The 17498-nt window shown below is 50.4% G+C and overlaps 6 protein-coding genes across 6 annotated transcripts; 2 read left to right on the forward strand and 4 right to left on the reverse strand.

Annotated features, from left to right (window-relative positions):
• Window positions 1–171: 171 nt before the first annotated feature.
• On the reverse strand, window positions 172–1979 carry TRV_04574 (uncharacterized protein; the record flags this gene model as incomplete). The annotated part of the gene is made up of 3 exons (XM_003021266.1): window positions 172–1192; window positions 1273–1706; window positions 1779–1979. Coding segments are annotated over 3 exons (1656 nt in total), but the record flags the coding sequence as incomplete, so codon positions are not given.
• A 930-nt stretch (window positions 1980–2909) lies between these two features.
• TRV_04575 (uncharacterized protein) lies at window positions 2910–3440 on the reverse strand (the record flags this gene model as incomplete). Its single annotated transcript, XM_003021267.1, has 1 exon — window positions 2910–3440. The coding sequence occupies one exon, from the start codon at window positions 3438–3440 to the stop codon at window positions 2910–2912; it is 531 nt and encodes a 176-aa protein (XP_003021313.1).
• A 120-nt stretch (window positions 3441–3560) lies between these two features.
• Window positions 3561–4676, forward strand: TRV_04576 (C6 transcription factor, putative; the record flags this gene model as incomplete). Its single annotated transcript, XM_003021268.1, has 1 exon — window positions 3561–4676. The coding sequence occupies one exon, from the start codon at window positions 3561–3563 to the stop codon at window positions 4674–4676; it is 1116 nt and encodes a 371-aa protein (XP_003021314.1).
• A 506-nt stretch (window positions 4677–5182) lies between these two features.
• TRV_04577 (uncharacterized protein) lies at window positions 5183–6702 on the forward strand (the record flags this gene model as incomplete). Its single annotated transcript, XM_003021269.1, has 2 exons — window positions 5183–6146; window positions 6215–6702. The coding sequence occupies 2 exons, from the start codon at window positions 5183–5185 to the stop codon at window positions 6700–6702; spliced, it is 1452 nt and encodes a 483-aa protein (XP_003021315.1).
• Window positions 6703–6818: 116 nt separating this feature from the next.
• On the reverse strand, window positions 6819–8030 carry TRV_04578 (uncharacterized protein; the record flags this gene model as incomplete). Its single annotated transcript, XM_003021270.1, has 1 exon — window positions 6819–8030. The coding sequence occupies one exon, from the start codon at window positions 8028–8030 to the stop codon at window positions 6819–6821; it is 1212 nt and encodes a 403-aa protein (XP_003021316.1).
• Window positions 8031–13968: 5938 nt separating this feature from the next.
• Window positions 13969–15775, reverse strand: TRV_04579 (uncharacterized protein; the record flags this gene model as incomplete). Its single annotated transcript, XM_003021271.1, has 3 exons — window positions 13969–14689; window positions 14756–15526; window positions 15582–15775. The coding sequence occupies 3 exons, from the start codon at window positions 15773–15775 to the stop codon at window positions 13969–13971; spliced, it is 1686 nt and encodes a 561-aa protein (XP_003021317.1).
• Window positions 15776–17498: the final 1723 nt, after the last annotated feature.

A 17498-nucleotide genomic window follows, 5' to 3' on the forward strand; every position in this document is an offset into this window, starting at 1 on the left:
TTTATGCAGAGTTCCAAAACTAATTATAATGAATACGAGACAGTTTGGGAGAAACTTATACTAGAGACGACAGAGAGGAGATATGTATTAAACATTATGCAGAAAAAGACTATGTAAATTTTGGCTATGTAAATATGTATATGCAAGTAGTCATTAACTACTAGTCTATACCTCAGTTGCCTCTGGGGCTGGAGTTTTTTCTTTCTTCTTGATGACACGATACTCCATTCCAATAGTGGGAAGAATCATGAGACAGGAGACTGCCAGGGAGACGATGAAGGATCTCCTCAAGCTGTCGTTGTAAAGGGGAAGAACCAGCGGCAGCTTGTCAAGGGGGACTACCTTGGAGAGATCCTTTGCACCGCTGGCCAGCACTGCTTTCACATCCAGACCTGGCACCTTAGCCAGATTGGAGGCGAGGGCGTTGGAGAACAGGGACTGACTGATGGCAACGAAAAGGGCACCGCCGAGGGACTGGGCAAAAAACATGAGAGAGACTCCGGTCGAGAGGTCTTTCATGTTGAGCACCGTCTGGGCCGCCAAACTAGCTTGCTGCAAACCGGTTCCAATACCGAAGCCGAACAGCACTTGATATCCGATCCAGGCAGAGTGGTTGGTATCAGGCTTGAACGTGGTTGTCAAGCCAGCGCCAATTGACATGAGAACGGTCGAGACGTACATCCATGGAACATAGTGTCCTGTAGCGGTGATGATGCTGCCTGAGAGGATGGATCCGACGACGAGAGAGAGGACCATGGGGATGGTATCAATGCCGGACTGGACTGCGGTGGTGCCCTTGACGGCCTGGAACCAGATGGGCAGGGCGTAAAGCATGGAGATGAGGACTCCACCGACAAAGGCAGAGAAGGCAGTTCCGCTGGCGATGCTGCGCTGGCTGAAGATACGAGGTGGCACAGTTGCGTCCTCCTGTCTCCAGATCTGGACGGCCACGAAGGCGATCATGAGCACTCCGGAGACGACGAAGAGGGCGATGATGCGGCCGTTGTTCCAGGGGTACGAGGTGCCGCCGAGCTGGAGGGCGAGCAAGAAGCAGGTGGCCGAGGGGAGGAAGAGGATGCTGCCGATGGGGTCGAGGCGGTTGATCTGGGCCTTCCAGGGGGTCGACTCCTTTTTGGAGCGAACATTCAGGAGGAAGAGGAGCACAGCCATGGTAACACCTCCAATGGGGAGACTAGAATGATCGATTAGCAGGATGTCCCTGAGTAAATATATATACGTTATTTATAAAATAAAGGGGAGAAGGAAGCTCACTTGATGTAGAAGCACCATCTCCAGGTGACTCTGTCAGTAAAAGCACCGCCCATGAGAGGCCCGATGATAGAGGCGATGCCGAAGATGGAGCCCATCATGCCGACATAGACGGGACGCTTCCTCAGGGGCACGACCTGCGCAATGACGACAGTGGTACCCGAGAAGATGCCTGCCGAGCCTGTGCCGGCAATGGCACGGCCGACGATGAAGGCGGTTGAGTTTGGGGCAGCGCCGCAGAGGGCGGAGCCGACCTCGAAGATGACGATGGCGCTCAGCAGCACAAACTTGGTCGAGTAGAAGGTGTACACCTTGCCCCAGGTGAGCTGGGTGGCACAGCTGGTGATGAGATAGGCGCTGGCGTACCAGTTGATGTCGGTCAGGGCGTGGAACTGGTTGGCAATCTCAGGCACCGCCGTCGCGATGATAGTTCGGTCCTACAGCCGTCAGCAACTGCACATTCGATGCATGAAGTAGCTAGCTAGCTAGATAGATAGATAACTGCTTACCAGGGCAACGAGGAAGAGAGACATGAGCACCGCGACCATGATGACGACCAGGCGGGCGCCGCTGGTGTAGCCGCCCTCGTCCTCCCCCTGGCCGTCCGGCTTCTTCTCGTCCACCATCTTCTCCGTCGCGGCCTGCTGCGAGCTGACCTCGGACGACTCCTTCTTGACGTCCTCGACCGGAGGCTTCTCGTCTTCCTTCATCCTGAGCGTTGTGGTGGCTGCTGGTGGTGGTTGCTCGCTGTTTGCTCAGGGGTAACTAGTTGCTCTGCGGCCATCACAGCAGCCATAACCACTGCCTGCGCAGCCATATATATATATATATATATACAACAAGTGATAGATGATCGACGTCGCCCTCGAACAACGGGTCTCTCAACCCAGCCGGGACCGTCCCTTGCATTCTTTGCTCTGCTCGCGCTTCTTTTCTTTTCTTTTTTTTCTTCTCTTCGCCCTGGCTTCGCTCCGTTTCGTTGCTTTTTCCCTGCATCCGCCGGGACCGAGCCAGCCAGCGCGCCGACGGGACCGAGTGATCGCCCGGGGATGCGAGACGGGGCTCCGTTAAGTAAGAGAACGATAGCTGGTCGATATCAGAAGCGGCCGCTGCATGTGAGAATAGCGAGAGAGAGAGAGAGACAGTGAGATATAGACGATGGCAGACAGCATGCACTCAGGAGGCCTCCCGCGCATCACCCGCAACCACTCGTGCTTCTCCTGCCAGCAGCGCAAGGTGCGGTGCGACGGGCAGCAGCCATGCTCGTCCTGCCGCCGCAACAGGATCGAGTGCGTCCCCGGCAGGCGGACGAAGCCCTCGATGCATCGACGAGAGGCCAGCAGGGCCGCGGCGGCGGCAAGCGAGCGTCTGGTGCGGCGGCTGCGGTGCTGCGAGGAGGCCCTGAAGGCGCACGGCATCCAGGTCGACGACGAGCAGCCCGGCGAGACGGCCTCGCGGGGGCTTCTGCTGCCTTCGCAGGCGCCTCCCCAGGGCCAGATGATAGTCCGGTCGGCGGGCTCGCGCTATGTTGAGAAGTAAGTCCATATATATATATATAAAATGTGTGCCAGATCAGAGGCTAACTTGTGACCGCAGCTGGCTGTGGAAAGGGTTGTCAGACGAGGTAAATGCGGCCCCTTTCATGCATAGAAGTGAAGCATAGAAATGTGAGAGCTGTCTAACGGGAATAGCTGCAAGATCCGGAGGTTCTGGACGCAGACGAGGAGTCGCAGTTCGACCTCGAGCAGCAGGAGAGCGAGCCCCTGAGCCTGTTTGGCGACGCCCGCTACCTCGACCTCCATGGGCTTCACCCGCCGGCGCCGCAGCTCTTCCAGCTGTGGCAGATCTACCTGAACAACGTCAACCCGATAGTCAAGCTCTTCCACTCGCAGACGATGCAGCGGATGGTGCTCGACGCGGCCGCGGACCTGGCCAGCGTCTCCCGCAGCACCGAGGCCCTGCTCTTCGCCATCTACACGGCGGCGGTGACCTCGACCGACGAGGAGACCTGTCTGAGGCTGCTGGGCGAGTCCAGGACCGCCCTTCTCAGCCGTTTCACCAGGGCGACCAAGCAGGCCCTGACCAACGCCGAGTTCCTGCGGTCGACCAACATCTTCACCCTGCAGGCGCTCACTCTCTACTTGGTAACTCCCGCTATTTCTGGTTATCATTAACTACTGAAACTGGTGTGATGCTGATGCTAACGGGCTGTATAGCTGGCAACACGGCATACATATGAGCCGCACACGCTGTGGCTGTTCACCGGCATTGCCTCTCGCACGGCCAGGGCCATGGGCCTGCACCGCGAGGCCAGTCTCAGGGGCTTCTCCGTCTTCGAGCAGGAGAACCGCCGGCGGCTCTGGTGGCAGATTCTCATCCTCGACAGCCGCTCAGCGCAGCTGTCAGGCGTCGCCGTGAACCCGGACTCATATCTCTTCTGGGACACCCGCTGTCCGCTCAACCTGAACGACAGCGACCTCGTCCCCTCCATGCGAGAGCTGCCCGCCGAGTACGACGGACCGACCGAGATGCTCTTCTGCCGCATCCGGTTCGAGGTCGGCGAGTACATGCGCAAGCTCAAGGCCCTCGAGCACCGTCATGCGGAAGACAACAGTGCCGTGCGTCTTGCGGAGGAGAGCCAGCTGATAGACGAGCTCGAGACCCGGCTGGAGGAGCGGTACCTTAAGAAATGCGATCCCTCCATCCCCTTTCACCTGCTGGCCCTCTATCTGGGGCGTTCCTCCGTCTGCCAGATGCGTCTCTCTCTGCACACTCGCCAGTGGTACTCGAGCAGAGGGTCTACCCTCTCCGCGGCAGAGAAGGACCAGGTCTTCAGTCTGGGGCTGGAGATCATAGGATACGACAATCTCGCATACTCGAACAAGGCCCTGCAGCCGTATCGCTGGCACGTCGCCATGGCCTTCCCGTTCGAGGCCCTCATCCTCGTCCTCACCGAGCTGCTGGCCCGCTTCGAGGGGGACCTGGTCCGGCTGGCATGGGAGCGAGTCAACCAGCTCTACGCTGACCACCCGGAGATCATCACCGCCGCAAGAACAAACACCCTCGTCTCTGCCCTCGTTAGTCTGACCACCAGGGCGTGGGACAAGCTCTCGTCCGTAACCCAGACCTCCTCCTCGCATCTTCTTCAGCACACAACCGAGCCCGCGTCTGTAGCAAAACTCCGCAGCATGCGCAGGGATCGGCGCCCGTCCTCTCCCTCCGCCCAGGTGTCCCCCGTGCTCGACGAGTACCTCTCTTCCGCTGCTACTGTTGCAGCCGTGCGGGATACGGGGGGAGATCTTGTCCTTTCTGGCACCGCCGAGGAGCCTCCCGTCGACATATCGCAGATCGACTGGAACTACTGGCAGGCCTTGATAGAGGGGGAGGGCGCCCCTTTCCAGCGGTAGACCAGCGTACTTCTTCTCCACCAGCTTGTTACTATCAATAGAAATGACATAAATTTTTCAAGTTTAATCCTGGGCCGCGAATCTGAATAACGGAAGTTTAACTAGCTGTCCAAGCCTACTAAAATATGTATACATCCTGAAAGAAACTCACTACCAGCAAGGTTCGTTCGTCTTCGCTACAGAGTCTTGGAGTTCTGCTTCCTGCCTCTGCCCCGAGCCAGCTTCCACTCCGCCAATGCGTATTATATCTGGCATTCCTTACTGCCAATATATGCCCAGAAGTGGACATTTCAACGACGGGGCGCTCCTCGGGACCGAATCTGTTGGTCCTCCGATAGACCCAACACTGCGCTATGCGTTGTATCCCGGTGGCTGCCACCCGTACGGTGGTACAGAGGTGTATATCTATATCTAGTCACTACCGTCCCCGTTTGGCTGGCAAGCCCCAGGCATACAAACATACAAACATCTATAGACGGGCAATTCACATCGACAAGCCGTCCAGAATGCCCACCTCAACCCCCTTTTCTTCCACAGCGGAACACCGCCAGGAACCGACCACATTTGACCCTGCTATCGACGCTCAGGGGACAGAACCAATTATCCAGACACTCAAATCCTTGGACAGCTCTCTAAAGCTATATACCCGCTCTTCCCCTCACTATGAGCGCCTCCGTGGGTGTTTCAACAAGCTCATCACCGCCCGACCCCTGGTGATATGCAGGCCTGTTACTGTCGAGCAGGTACAGATGATTGTTCGGGCTGTCAGTGACCTGGCCGACGGTGATGGATGCCCACCACTCGCAATCCGTGGAGGTGGCCATGACGTCTGGGGCCGCGGATGCATTGCTGATAGTGTCACTATCGACGTCCGAGAGCTGGATAAGGCAACGCTGGCTGAAGACAAACAGTCCGTGACCGTCGGAGGAGGAATTCTGTCTGGCAACCTTGTGGGATTCCTCAACACCCACGGTCTTTGCACGTCCAACGGGACGGCTGCCGATGTTGGATGGACCGGATGGGCCGTCTGGGGAGGATACGGCCCTTTCAACGACTATCTTGGACTGGGCGTAGACAACATCCTTGCTGCCAAAGTCGTCCTCGCAGACGGCACATTGGTCGAAGCAAAGCCTGAATCCGATCTGCTCTGGGCCATCCGAGGAGCGGGAGGGAACTTCGGAGCCATTGTCGAGGTCACAGCCAAGGTGTACCATATACCAACTATCCTGGGCGGGTTCATCGTGTTCAAGTGGGAGGAGACCAGGCAGGCCTTGAACAGACTCCAGGAACTGCTTGATAAAGGCGTCCCGGATGCATTGGGTATCCAAGTCGGCTTCAACAGGTCTAAAGTCGGGCTGGGTATGAGCTTCATCTATACTTGGGCTGATTCTAGCAACCTTGCTGAAGGGAAAAAGTGGCTGGAAACACTCAAGCAGCTGGCCACTGTCGTTGTAGATACAACCACTGAGAGTAGGTGCCCCCTCGTTCTTGTACCCAGTCATATCATTGCTGAATTGCTAAACGAATAATCTATATAGCGACGTTCAAGGATTTCCAAGCCATGACATCGAAGCCATTCAAGGATCCCACCGATGTCTGTTCACGTTCTGTCTCTATTCCTCGATTCACCCCAGAAGTCGTTGAAGTACTACTCAAGTATATAGAGGCTATCCCCATGGGCGGCCGGTACAATGTACTTTCTCACGTCGGTCATGGGAAAGGGATACAGCCGAACAGCCGAACATGCTTTGGCACGCGCGAGCCACATATCCTGTTCCATATCAATGCGCCCGTGCCTGACGGAGCCGGCAGCATGGAAAACGCCCAGTCTTGGGTTGACGGTCTGATGGCGGATATCAAGGGTACCGGGCAATCTCTGAAGCCTGTCTATGTTAGTTTCATGGGTACGGATGAAGAAACGCACGATAGCTTCGGACAGAACTGGAAGCGGCTTCAGGAGTTGAAAGGGAGCTTAGATAAGAAGAACTTGTTCCGTTTTGCTCAGCCAATGCTGGGCAAGATGTAGTTTCTTTTTGCAACTATATTATTATCTTCAGGAGCATACACACACTCAATGTGACACTATTATGATTGTGAATTCTATTATGTCTCTTAAATTTAATACCGGACCTTTATATAATATTAACTAAGGTGTTCCCTTGCAGCTCTCACGGCTGCCCGCAGCCGGCTCCGCAAAAACGCCTCCAACGCCAGGTGCAATTTGTCCTCACTGTCTTCTGTGACAAGACCGTGGGATCCATATTTCGAAGGCCCATCACTGCGGTTACAGTAGGTCCGTGCAAATGCATCTATGACTTCTTTCACTTTCGTCAACTCTATTTGTATTAATTGTGCAACCATGCGTTGTGAATGTTCATGATCAAGTGCATATGCCCCCATACGGATGGATGGAATGGATACCCAGTCAAAGAAAGGGGACGATGATGCATTGGAGCTTGTGGTGGCGGCTGTTGATCCGGCAGAGGTACTGCTCGATGAAGTTGAAGCATTGCTTGCTGTTGCGGCACTGGAAATACTGCAGCCGCTGCTGCTACGCTCAAGGCTGGCTTCATACCAGGAAAGCACACGGGAGCATACAGCAGTTACCAGGAAAACAAGTTCTGCCTTGACCGTGCATGGGCATTGTAAAATGGTAAGCATGTCTTCCAGCGCGGTACGGTTATCTCTCAGGATAATTTCAAAACTGCGGGACCCCCGCCTAGAAGCCTGGCTCGGCTGAGATGGTAATATTGGGGTCGCAGTGCCTGAAGTACCCGAGACTGAAGAAGCCGCGGCCGCTATCATAGCAGAAGAGGTAGTGGAGTTATGGTTAGACGCTAAAGAACAAGGTATCATAGGGATGTCGAGTTTTTGAATGGTGGAAGTAGCTAGTTCGGAGCATTGATGGCCGTAGCTATTATTACTGCCGGTAGTGTTTTCATCGAATCTGACGTGTGATAATGGCGACTGAGGCGACTTTGCGCCTTCGCCTCGGTTGAATCGGGGTGGGAAATGAGGGTCCAGGTCGTAAAAGGGGCCAGGTTGTTCAAATTGCCACGCGAGATGGGGTGGTTCATCAAAGGTGGGAATCAGGCCTCCCCAAGGGCTGTCGACATCAGCTGGGAACATGCTTGGCTCCGAAAATGCCTGGTGAGTGTCTGCCGCGGTTGGTGTTCTGTCAAAATCCATGTCGAAACCATGGACACGATCTCGCATTTTGTCGTCATGGTTGACGTTGTGATTTCCAAGTTCGTTGTGATGAAGGCTGTTCATGATATGACTGTCATGGCTGCTAATTGGTTTGTTGAAGGAGGTCTCCCTAGCCAAATTGTTTCTTTGAGGGGCTTCTACCATTGGATCTCGTAACGGCCTCCTCCGTACTCTTTGCGATGGACTGTATATGCAACTAACACCCTGATGGACGCATCGTTGGCATTTCGGCTGCTCCTTGCTGCATCGCACTTTCGACCTTGAGCAGTTGTCACAGCTGGCCCGGATATTGTCCAACCTTCTCACAGGAACAGGATGTGGAGAAGTACGGCCGCCGGTGGCTGACTCCATTTGCGATTGATTGATACTCGGAGGTGCTTGGTGGTGAATATTGTGCAACCCTTGGCTCCTATCCGTTTGCTTGTCTGCCTTCTGAAGCGCTGAAGAAAAAGCCATTTCCGTCTCGGTACCCTTTGAGAGAGAGCTATCTTGGAGCAGAGCTCAAGAACTTATATGTATAAGGAGATACGAGCTTGTTCGTATCTGTTTGTCTCTCCCGCCCAGTATTTCAGAGCCGTTCCTGGGGGGTGGCGGTACTGAACATACATTGTCGAATGAGCTATAAGTGTACTTATAATTGTAATGCATTGGTGATCGGACCAAGCCGCATGTTCCATGCCTCTTGTCTTTAGATCCCGGCTGCGCCCGCGGAAGCCAACCTCGAGGAGTTCTCGGTCCCGCCCGTCCCCAGCGTGAGGATTCTCGTGGGTCGGGCGATCCAAGGCTGAAGGAAGGGGTAATAAAACGCGGTCTCGCGCCCATTATCGAGACTGCAGTAGCTTTTCATCAATATTCTCTACGTCACCTATCGGACTTGGATGCATCGCAGGCCTTTCTTTTTGAGATGCTTCTCAAACTGCTCTCGTCTGCCTGCTGTTGATGTAGTTTTGATACGAAGTTCCGTCCGTTCGAAGTGTCTTTAAAGTTTTTTATTTGCAACTTTAATTTTCTTAAGGTTTGCTTTGTAATAAACACTTATTCGAGTGGAGTTAGTTACATCACGTGAGCTAGTGACTAAGCAGTGTGTACTCCGTAAAGGGGAAGCCTTGAGAAAAGGGGTGGGTTGTTGATTCTAAACAATATTTTCTATAATTCAAGGGGGGATAGAGCACAAGAGGAGATTTTTTTTTTTTTGGGTGGAGGTATTTCACCGCTCAAAAAGGAATATTAGTCTGGAGGAATATCGGTGTATGAGGAGGCACGAGAGACCATGTTTACACTATTACCTGGAGGATGTCCGGCTCCTCCTAATCCTGTTTTACATGCCTACATTGAAAGCGCTACAATATCAACAAGGGGCTCCGTATGAATAGAGCTGAATATCGGGACATATGTGGATAATAGAGCGGAAAAGGTGGGTGGGCTTTATGGTCTCAACAGAGGTACCCGAGTGATATACGAGCACTGCATTATATGCGTATGTTAGACACATATGGCGTGCTGTTATCAATGACTACATAACACTCTACGGAAGTAATTGCAGTTTGGGGTATTAAGTGCACAGTGCTCAAGGACCAGCGTATCTCGCACTTTAGGGCAAAGTGTGGGTGTAAGGTACATCGATCGCGATGGAGGGGAATATGGTACGCAAGCTGATGTCTGGTTTTGATGTCAATTGGGCGAAGCTTAACTATGTATGCTCGCTTCGCTTTCTGTGGCGATCATCCTGGACCGACCACGACGAATCGTTAAAATACGAGGCACGCCCATCCAGACTTTCACCAGGATCTCCACATAGACGGAGAATATTGCGTCGAATAACAAGGCATCCTAGTTCCTGCTCATGTATGATTATATCTCTATTGGTAGATTTACAAACGCTCGGGAAAAACACCTTCAGGAGGTACGGGGAAGATGTGTCTGATATTTTTTTTGATTGTGCATTTTACGTCCAGGCTTTCGACTTTGGTATCGGCAGGGGACCCTTGCTTAGTGGTTTTGATAATAAGAAGAGCTAAAAGACTTCTTTCGCCTCGGCAGCACATTCCACTAAGAAAAGTAAGGCTTATCAAAGCTTGACCAATCTACGGGGCATCAGTCTAATGTAATATAGTTGTAGCGAGGAGGAATGCCGTCGAGCATATCCCGAAGTGTGAAGGTAGTCTCAAGTCCTGAAGGACGGAAAACATATGCGTATAGACCAGACAACAAGGTATGAGGTGTTCGTTCCCGTCGACATGCATGATCGTTGCAGACTTTCAGCCCAGCATCCAGGGAATAAACCACGTTGATACCACGTTGGTACCACACTCCCTGCATACCTGTGATTGGTGTTTGCCAGTTCGGGAAACCGATGTGGAGCTAAGATCTTACGGTGGAGAAATGCTTTAGATGTAACAGTGATCCTTGCTCGCCAAGTGAAGGTTTGTGTACGATGTTTGGCTGGACACGGGGGGAAGTTAGATTCTTATAGGTTCACGGATGGCAAGAAAATCCAAGAAAGAGTGCTCTCTGCCCGCCCGAGTATCAAAGGCGACAGGATAATGCATTCTGACCGGTGGCAACCCAGCAGCACACGCGCACTTCATAGAAGACTGAGTCAACATTACTAGCTGCTGGCCTTTGAATTGCGTTGAATAACAACTGGTTGCCCTCTTTTTCAGGAGTAACTTAAACGTTCCCCTTCATTCTATACCATTTCGGGGTAATATGATTGGACAGACGGTAGGCCTTCAGGGGCTGATCGTCACTTTAAAATATGCTGTAAGATGGCTGTAGGGAGACTACTTGATAAGTCTGTTCGAAAATTTTCTTAAATCTCTCATGTCAGGTGCATTTGGGACCGAACTTGAAGTTGGCTAACCTATGTTTCCATGCACGTATCTTTGGCTCGTCAGAACAAAAGTTTCTCTAACACCCCATGTTTCCGGTTAAGACCTTCGACGAAAGCTTACTTGCCCAGTGCCCCAGGTTGAATGAGGCGCTGACTAGCGGAGACGCCAGCCACATTTCATTCGGGGTGTCATGCCACGGTCTTCCCATGTCAACGAAGGTAAACGGAAAAAGGAGGACTGGAGCACCTGACCTGATAGGCCCAGCAGACGGAATCATAATTATAAAGGGGGGAGGGGGGCCGGAAAAGTGGGGAGTAATACCTCTTTCGCAAAAGATAGCTTGACATCAAGCTGAAGAGTGCCTCATTCTGCTGGTTACGAAGACCGGGCACGAATCATCATCACCTCGAAAACTGCTTCGCGTGGTTTGGCTCGGGCCAAACAAATTTAGCTTTAAGCTGGTGGGACCTCGGGTGCGCTGATTAAGCTTATTCCCATGCTCCTCGCCTCAGGGGGCCGCCGGGCTCGTTTCGTGAACCAAGGAGAAAGTCCGACCCCGTCTTGAAGGAGAAAGGCGTGAAGAAAAGGAAGAAGAAGAAGAAGGAGAAGGAAGAAGAAGGAAAATGATTACGTGGCCGGGAGAGTGAGCCGATATGGTGGCTTAATATGCCTTTGTAACCAGTAGCCGCACAGTATATTATGCTCAGTGATGGAGATGATAGTCAAGCCAGTACTCCGTAGCTCACGAGACAATAATAAGACATGTAAGTATTACTCCATATAGAGGTCAAGATATGCCTTTTTGAGCCAGCCAGGGTAGGCGGGGCCAAGGGCTTTTTCGCGGCAAATCAACCGCCCCCATTTTCCATTATTCTGAGAGCATCGCCAGCATCACAAGCATCACACTACTCCGTACGGACGGAGTACTGCCCATTATCATTATATCATTTATCCTCGAGCAAAAGCTGAAAAACAAGAAAGAAAAAAAAAAAAGCTAGAACGCTGACTAAGCAAAGCACAAGCCTCGAGTTAAGGTTCTAAAATGCCAAGGAAGTATATGATTCAGCCGCTAAACCTTGGCATTCTCGTTTAATAAACCGGCTTTTTTTTTTATTTTTTTATTTTTTTTATTTTTTCCGTTTTCCACTTCTCTTTCCACAACGCAGCATAATTATCAAGACTCCAGGCGCGCTATCCTCGTTCTTTAGTTCCGTTCACCCATTGTATTCTAAACTCCCAAATAGTTACTCAGAAGCGGACATGGAGCCAATTATTTCAGTGCGTCAGCCTGCATACCCACCAGACCACTCATCCAATCGTTCCCGACTCCCTAGACCTTGCTTGATCCTCCTGACCCAGTGTAGGATGGGCTCAGCAACACCATGATTCCATTTTGAAAATGTGGCTTCAATGGTGCAGGGAATAATAAGTGACGAGGGCTATCCCAAAAAGGACGTTTTATGGCCGTTTATTTAGCAGTACCGGGCAAACCCCGGTAGTATCATTGCTTTAAAATTGTTCGCCGGGTGATTCCACATCTGGAATATCTCTATATGCGCTAAGCTATTCAACTCTCAGGGGCTGTCATTGGTTCATATCCTTCTTGAGAGCGAGATCACTAACGACAGCATTCAGCCGCAGAAGAGAAGTATCCAAAGACCTCGGATAATTCACAAATTCCTACATTATGAGCTGACATATGGAGTAATCTTTTGGCATTTTGCGTACACAACAGCATCCTTGCAGGCTTGGGAATCCATCGGGTGACAGCGTCTGATTACTTGCAACTAGTTCGAACAGACACTGAAAAACCCTCACTGACCCACCATATGTGGGATCTTTCTATTGCCTTGATTTCCTTCAGCTGCTTGACGACCATGACCTATATGGAAGCTGGAATATCCGAATAGTTATTCATAAAGGAGGCTTGGAATACGTTCCTTATCACCAGATATTCAATGTCCTGACAACCTGGCCAGGTTCCGGAGCACAGCCGCTGGGCTAGCTCCTTCAAGGCGTTAATTCAGGGTGATTATATCATTTGATCCCATTTTCCTGGGAGAAACCTTGCCTTCGTCCGGGACATGATAATGAAAACTGTTACCACGATACACTGCGTTCCAAAGGATCATTGGCATGATTTGCTGAATTATCCCCAGCAAGGATTCAGTGGTTATGAATCACATTAGAAGACGGAATATTCACTTGACGCGTTACTTAATTTACTATCATGCGGGCAGTAATGTTTCAGTCTGCGGTTTAGTGCTAGCATAGGAATAAAACATGGGTCTTTCCTCTTCGAACTAGGGTTGGTGATCTACACCGCTACGCGAGATCAATGGGTGTTTCCAGCCATAAATTTTGCCAAGGGGTTGATCCGAGGATTTGGAGCGTTATGAACATCATAAAGATCTTCTTAGTGCTTGTTTTCACGTCAGAAAGCAAAGTAGCAAATCAAAATGCAGTCAACCAGAATGCAGCAGCCCTTTTAAAGGAACACATGCTCCAAAAGTTCCCAGAAGGCAATCGTTTCTCGCATATGTCAATATGTATGCCTCAACATGTACCGATAAATCTTATTCGTCCCCACGGGAGTAATGATAAACCGGACAAACCGTACGGGCTAAAAACGGCCGATACCGTGAAGGAATCTGGATGATAAGCAGTAATCAGAGCTTATCTCATGACTGGGAAGCGGCTTTGGCCGAGGAGGGATTTGACACCTACTGAACTGCCTTTTTTATGTCCATTACAGAGTTTGATACCGAAATTCTGGAATCATTGGACAGCATATGGCACCGAAAGAATATTATTCCAGCTGAAGTTTCAAGCCGATGCTGTCCAACTTTGCTCAAGAACCATGTAAGCCACACTGAGTCATGTTCAACGTCATCACCTATGTAGCAAAACGGGATATTGCTCTTTGAACTGTTGACAGTATTTATTACAGACTCTGTTATCTTCATCCTTCGATATTTCTAACAATGGAAACTGAAATCTAGTTATCTATGTATACACATAAGTGGTTTTATATGCTTAAATATGTGCACGTCTTGAAGTCTCGAACTGCTTGTGTAGTAAATATAAAGTAGGGAGTGACCTGCGGTACGTCTCAAATAACTATACTTATACTGCTTCACCCAGTTGGCTTTTGGGGTAGAATAGACTGAGAATAGGTAATGCCACTATCATAATCATTAGCCCAGGAAAATGAGCCAAAGGCTCGAACGGCGGACTAGGTTGAGATTCTAACAACGGCATCTATCTTCTACTGCCACTGGGAGTATCTTTCGTCGTATTTTAAAGGGTATCTTCCTCAACGGCCTAGCGGGTGTATACCCGAATGTCGTGTAGTCCATACCCCCACCTGCCCAGGTATCAATGGGCTCAAAATCGAATACAGACAGGATTGTAGCCGCTATATTGAGGATTGCATGGGTAGCAAAGTGACGGCCTGGGCACGCATTGTGGCCCATTCCAAAGGGGAAGAACGTGCCATCTAGTCCCTTCAATGAAAATTCTGGCTCTTTTCCAGATTCTGGGAAAGACTTTCCTTCTCTTGCCGCCCTATCATATGGACAAACAAGGAATCGTTCCGGCCAAAACTCTTCCACAGGATGTTCCTGTGCGCCAGGCCGAGATTCCCAGAGATCCGGGTTGTTGTGGACACCCCATGATGATGAAAGGGTGACAGAACCCTTAGGAAACATATATTCTCCTATTTGGCAGTCTTGACGAACGGTGCGTGCTGTGAAGCTGGTTACTTGGGTCCGTAGGACTTCATGATATGTAGACTGAAGAAAAGGGGTCTTTGCAAGAATATGTGTATTGAAACGAGGGAGAATGTCTCCTGGTTGTGAGGGCAGCCTTGCGTTATCAAATTCTTTCATGAAACGCTCTCGTAAGTTAGGAGAGTTGAGAATTCTTTGGACTAGCCAAAAGCCGACAGGAATGAGGTTATCGTTGCATCTAAGCCAGACTTAGTCCTAGAAAGCTATCGTATATAATCATGAAGGGCTGGGATGGGTTACTTACGCCCAAAGGATGCCTAGATCAGCACTTGCGCGAGCCTGGTCGTTACAGTATTCGGGGAAACGACTATACATATCATCTCTATCCCGCATGATCTTGAACCCCCAAATTTCATCCCAGAGCAATGATTCAGGGTATTCTTTATCTGCTGAGTCTTGGATGGCGTTTTTCTTCCACTCTATAAGAGCTTTGATGCATGTGTCACGAGCCTTGACACTTTCAGCCCTGAATAAGGGAGCAATACCTAGGTTGAGGTAATGAATGTTGAGATCAAAAGTCCAGAACTCGTCGACAAATCCGGGGTTCATTCCAACGAGTCGAGGACCACAGAGAGCATTCATCATGGCTGTAGAGGTAAGGTTTTGAATAAAATGAAATAAATCGGGTAGTTCGACCCATTGCTCTCCTATCCCATTAGAAAGGATCAACTTCTCCATGAAGTTGGTAAATTGAAGAACAAACATATGTATACCGGATGGAGACGTTAATAGGTTAAATGTCGTTTCATGCTGCATTCTTACGATACGTCTGTCCGGTGGTAGAGTACTTCCAGGTAACGGCCGGAGGGCAGATCCAGAGTTGTCGTTGCCTAGTACTTGAGCTGCGCTCTTAGGAAGATCAAGCACCTTCAAAGCAAAATCACCCCGTAGAGCACCTTCCATGAATATGTGAGGTTTGTTGGCAATTTTCCTGACAATTTCGGGTGAATTTATGAGAAACAGGTCGGTTCCACATATGTTAAAATGGACAGGGGTTGTAGTCTTGCGATATGGCCTGCAGTTAATGATTAGCATCTACTGATCTATGGGCGGTAATATTGATTACTTACTCGAACATTGAGTGCAGTTCAGCTCCTCCTCGAAGAAAGGACAGAGAGTGTCCAATGTAAGGCACCTTAGACCAGCCCAATGGAGGTATCTTAACAACAACCCTTAGTGCAAACCATCTTTGCATGATGTATAGTAGATAGAGCGGTAGGAGAATCCATAATGCGAACTCTGTCCACCCAAGTCTAGAGAGCATCCTGCCCAAGATGTTGAAGGCTCGATATTATATATACCAACGCCAGCCAAGGGAGACTGGGAGTCGTAAGAAATGGCAATCAGTTTGGGGGTATTCTCTTGAGGGGCCGGCGTATATGAGTGCTTTAATACAGCCATTATCTGGGGTAAACAGGCAGTAGAATACCAGCCTAGGCTAGGAATACTAGACGAGACTTGATCAGGGATTATGGGAGACATATGCGATTCGGTGCTCTCTGGCTTCTAACTTATTGCAACAGTGACCCAGTCAGCATTTTCATAGCATCGGTACGGAGCTGGTACATGACGTTTGTAGACAGGAAGTCTGGGGGAGGCAGGGTAAGGCAGCCATGGCGATGGCTGTGGGGGCTATAGATAGTCATGGCCCCCTCAGCCTTAGCCATGCAGGTTGCACCCGTCTTTTCAGCCTTGTCACCCGATGTGCAATAAGCACGGTGATCAGCGGCTCATGGCAGTAGCAGGGCGGTAGGTTAAAATATAAATATCGAACACTGGGCTGGGGCCAAAAGAAGACCAAGTCCCTGTATCTCAAATCACAACCGGAAATACAGTCACCCAGAAATTGTTGTCGAAAACTAAAAGTCCAAACTACCACCACAATGCTTGAACCACTTGCTATGATACAGCCAACCAGCAGTCAGTGGATGTGCTATCTCCTGGCATACTGCGGCATCCTCGGGCTCGTCCATTATCTGCAGCTGGAGATGGTGAAGGGGCAGAAGGAATCAGCAAAAGCAAGGGGCGAACAAGTAGTGATCTGAAGTGAGCAATTCTCAACACTCAGCTTTGGCATGGAAACTGATGATGTCCAAGGAATTCCACTATTGCTTGCCAACGTCGTGTTTCGGTTATTGAGTTCGCGCCTGTGCTGAAGGATTCACCATCCCGGCCTCGCGACGTCATTTGATATCCCCCTGATGTGGGACAGCACCTCGTGGAAGTCATTGAGCGATGCAGGGCCCCATGTGGGCAGATCCATGAATGTTTGTCATTTCTTTTTCTTTTGGTTAACTAGTTAATGAGCGATGGGATATGATGGAGGCGTATGGGGTTTTTGGGCAACTTGTGTATCTGGAGCAACTCGTATGTAGGAGTGGTATCATGTTTTAATCAGTGCCGATGAATGAACTAGGAACATAGGTGTGAAAGCATCTCGAGAGCCATTGGGGGCGATATTTAGGCAGAAATAGTTACCTCTCTTCCCGTTGGATTAGAAATCAATTATTGGCACAGCGAGACTGAAAGGCTGGGATTTGAGCGCGCATCCCTGGGAGATATAGTTTGCCATGCCATGCAGAGTGACATGGACATGTTTCCCCGTGAAGGCAAATGCAAAACAGCACCTGGGGGGAGCATATAATTGGTGAACTCAGAGAAGTTTTCCATCAACGAGCTCAAGGGGCTGCTGGAGAGGTGCAGCAATGCGCAGACAATAATATATTTCCTTGTTTAACACAGGATAGATTAAACGCATCTTCGTTCCGACATCCATGCAAAGATGCATCTCTTCTCGTTTTGAGTCCATGCTTCATGCCCATGAAGAAGTCAGAGCCCCGATCGCAAGGCTGTGACACCAAAAGAGGTTGCTGCAGAGCAGCTCTCCAGCTCATCGCGCCAGAGTACCCGAGATGGGCGGAAGGATGAGATTCAGATCCGGATGATTACCTCTATTCCGGGATATATATATATATATATATATAGTA

This window comes from Trichophyton verrucosum, assembly GCF_000151505.1.
Source record: "Trichophyton verrucosum HKI 0517 chromosome Unknown contig00355_1.f1.exp, whole genome shotgun sequence".
In the NCBI taxonomy this organism is placed as follows: Eukaryota; Fungi; Ascomycota; class Eurotiomycetes; order Onygenales; family Arthrodermataceae; genus Trichophyton; species Trichophyton verrucosum.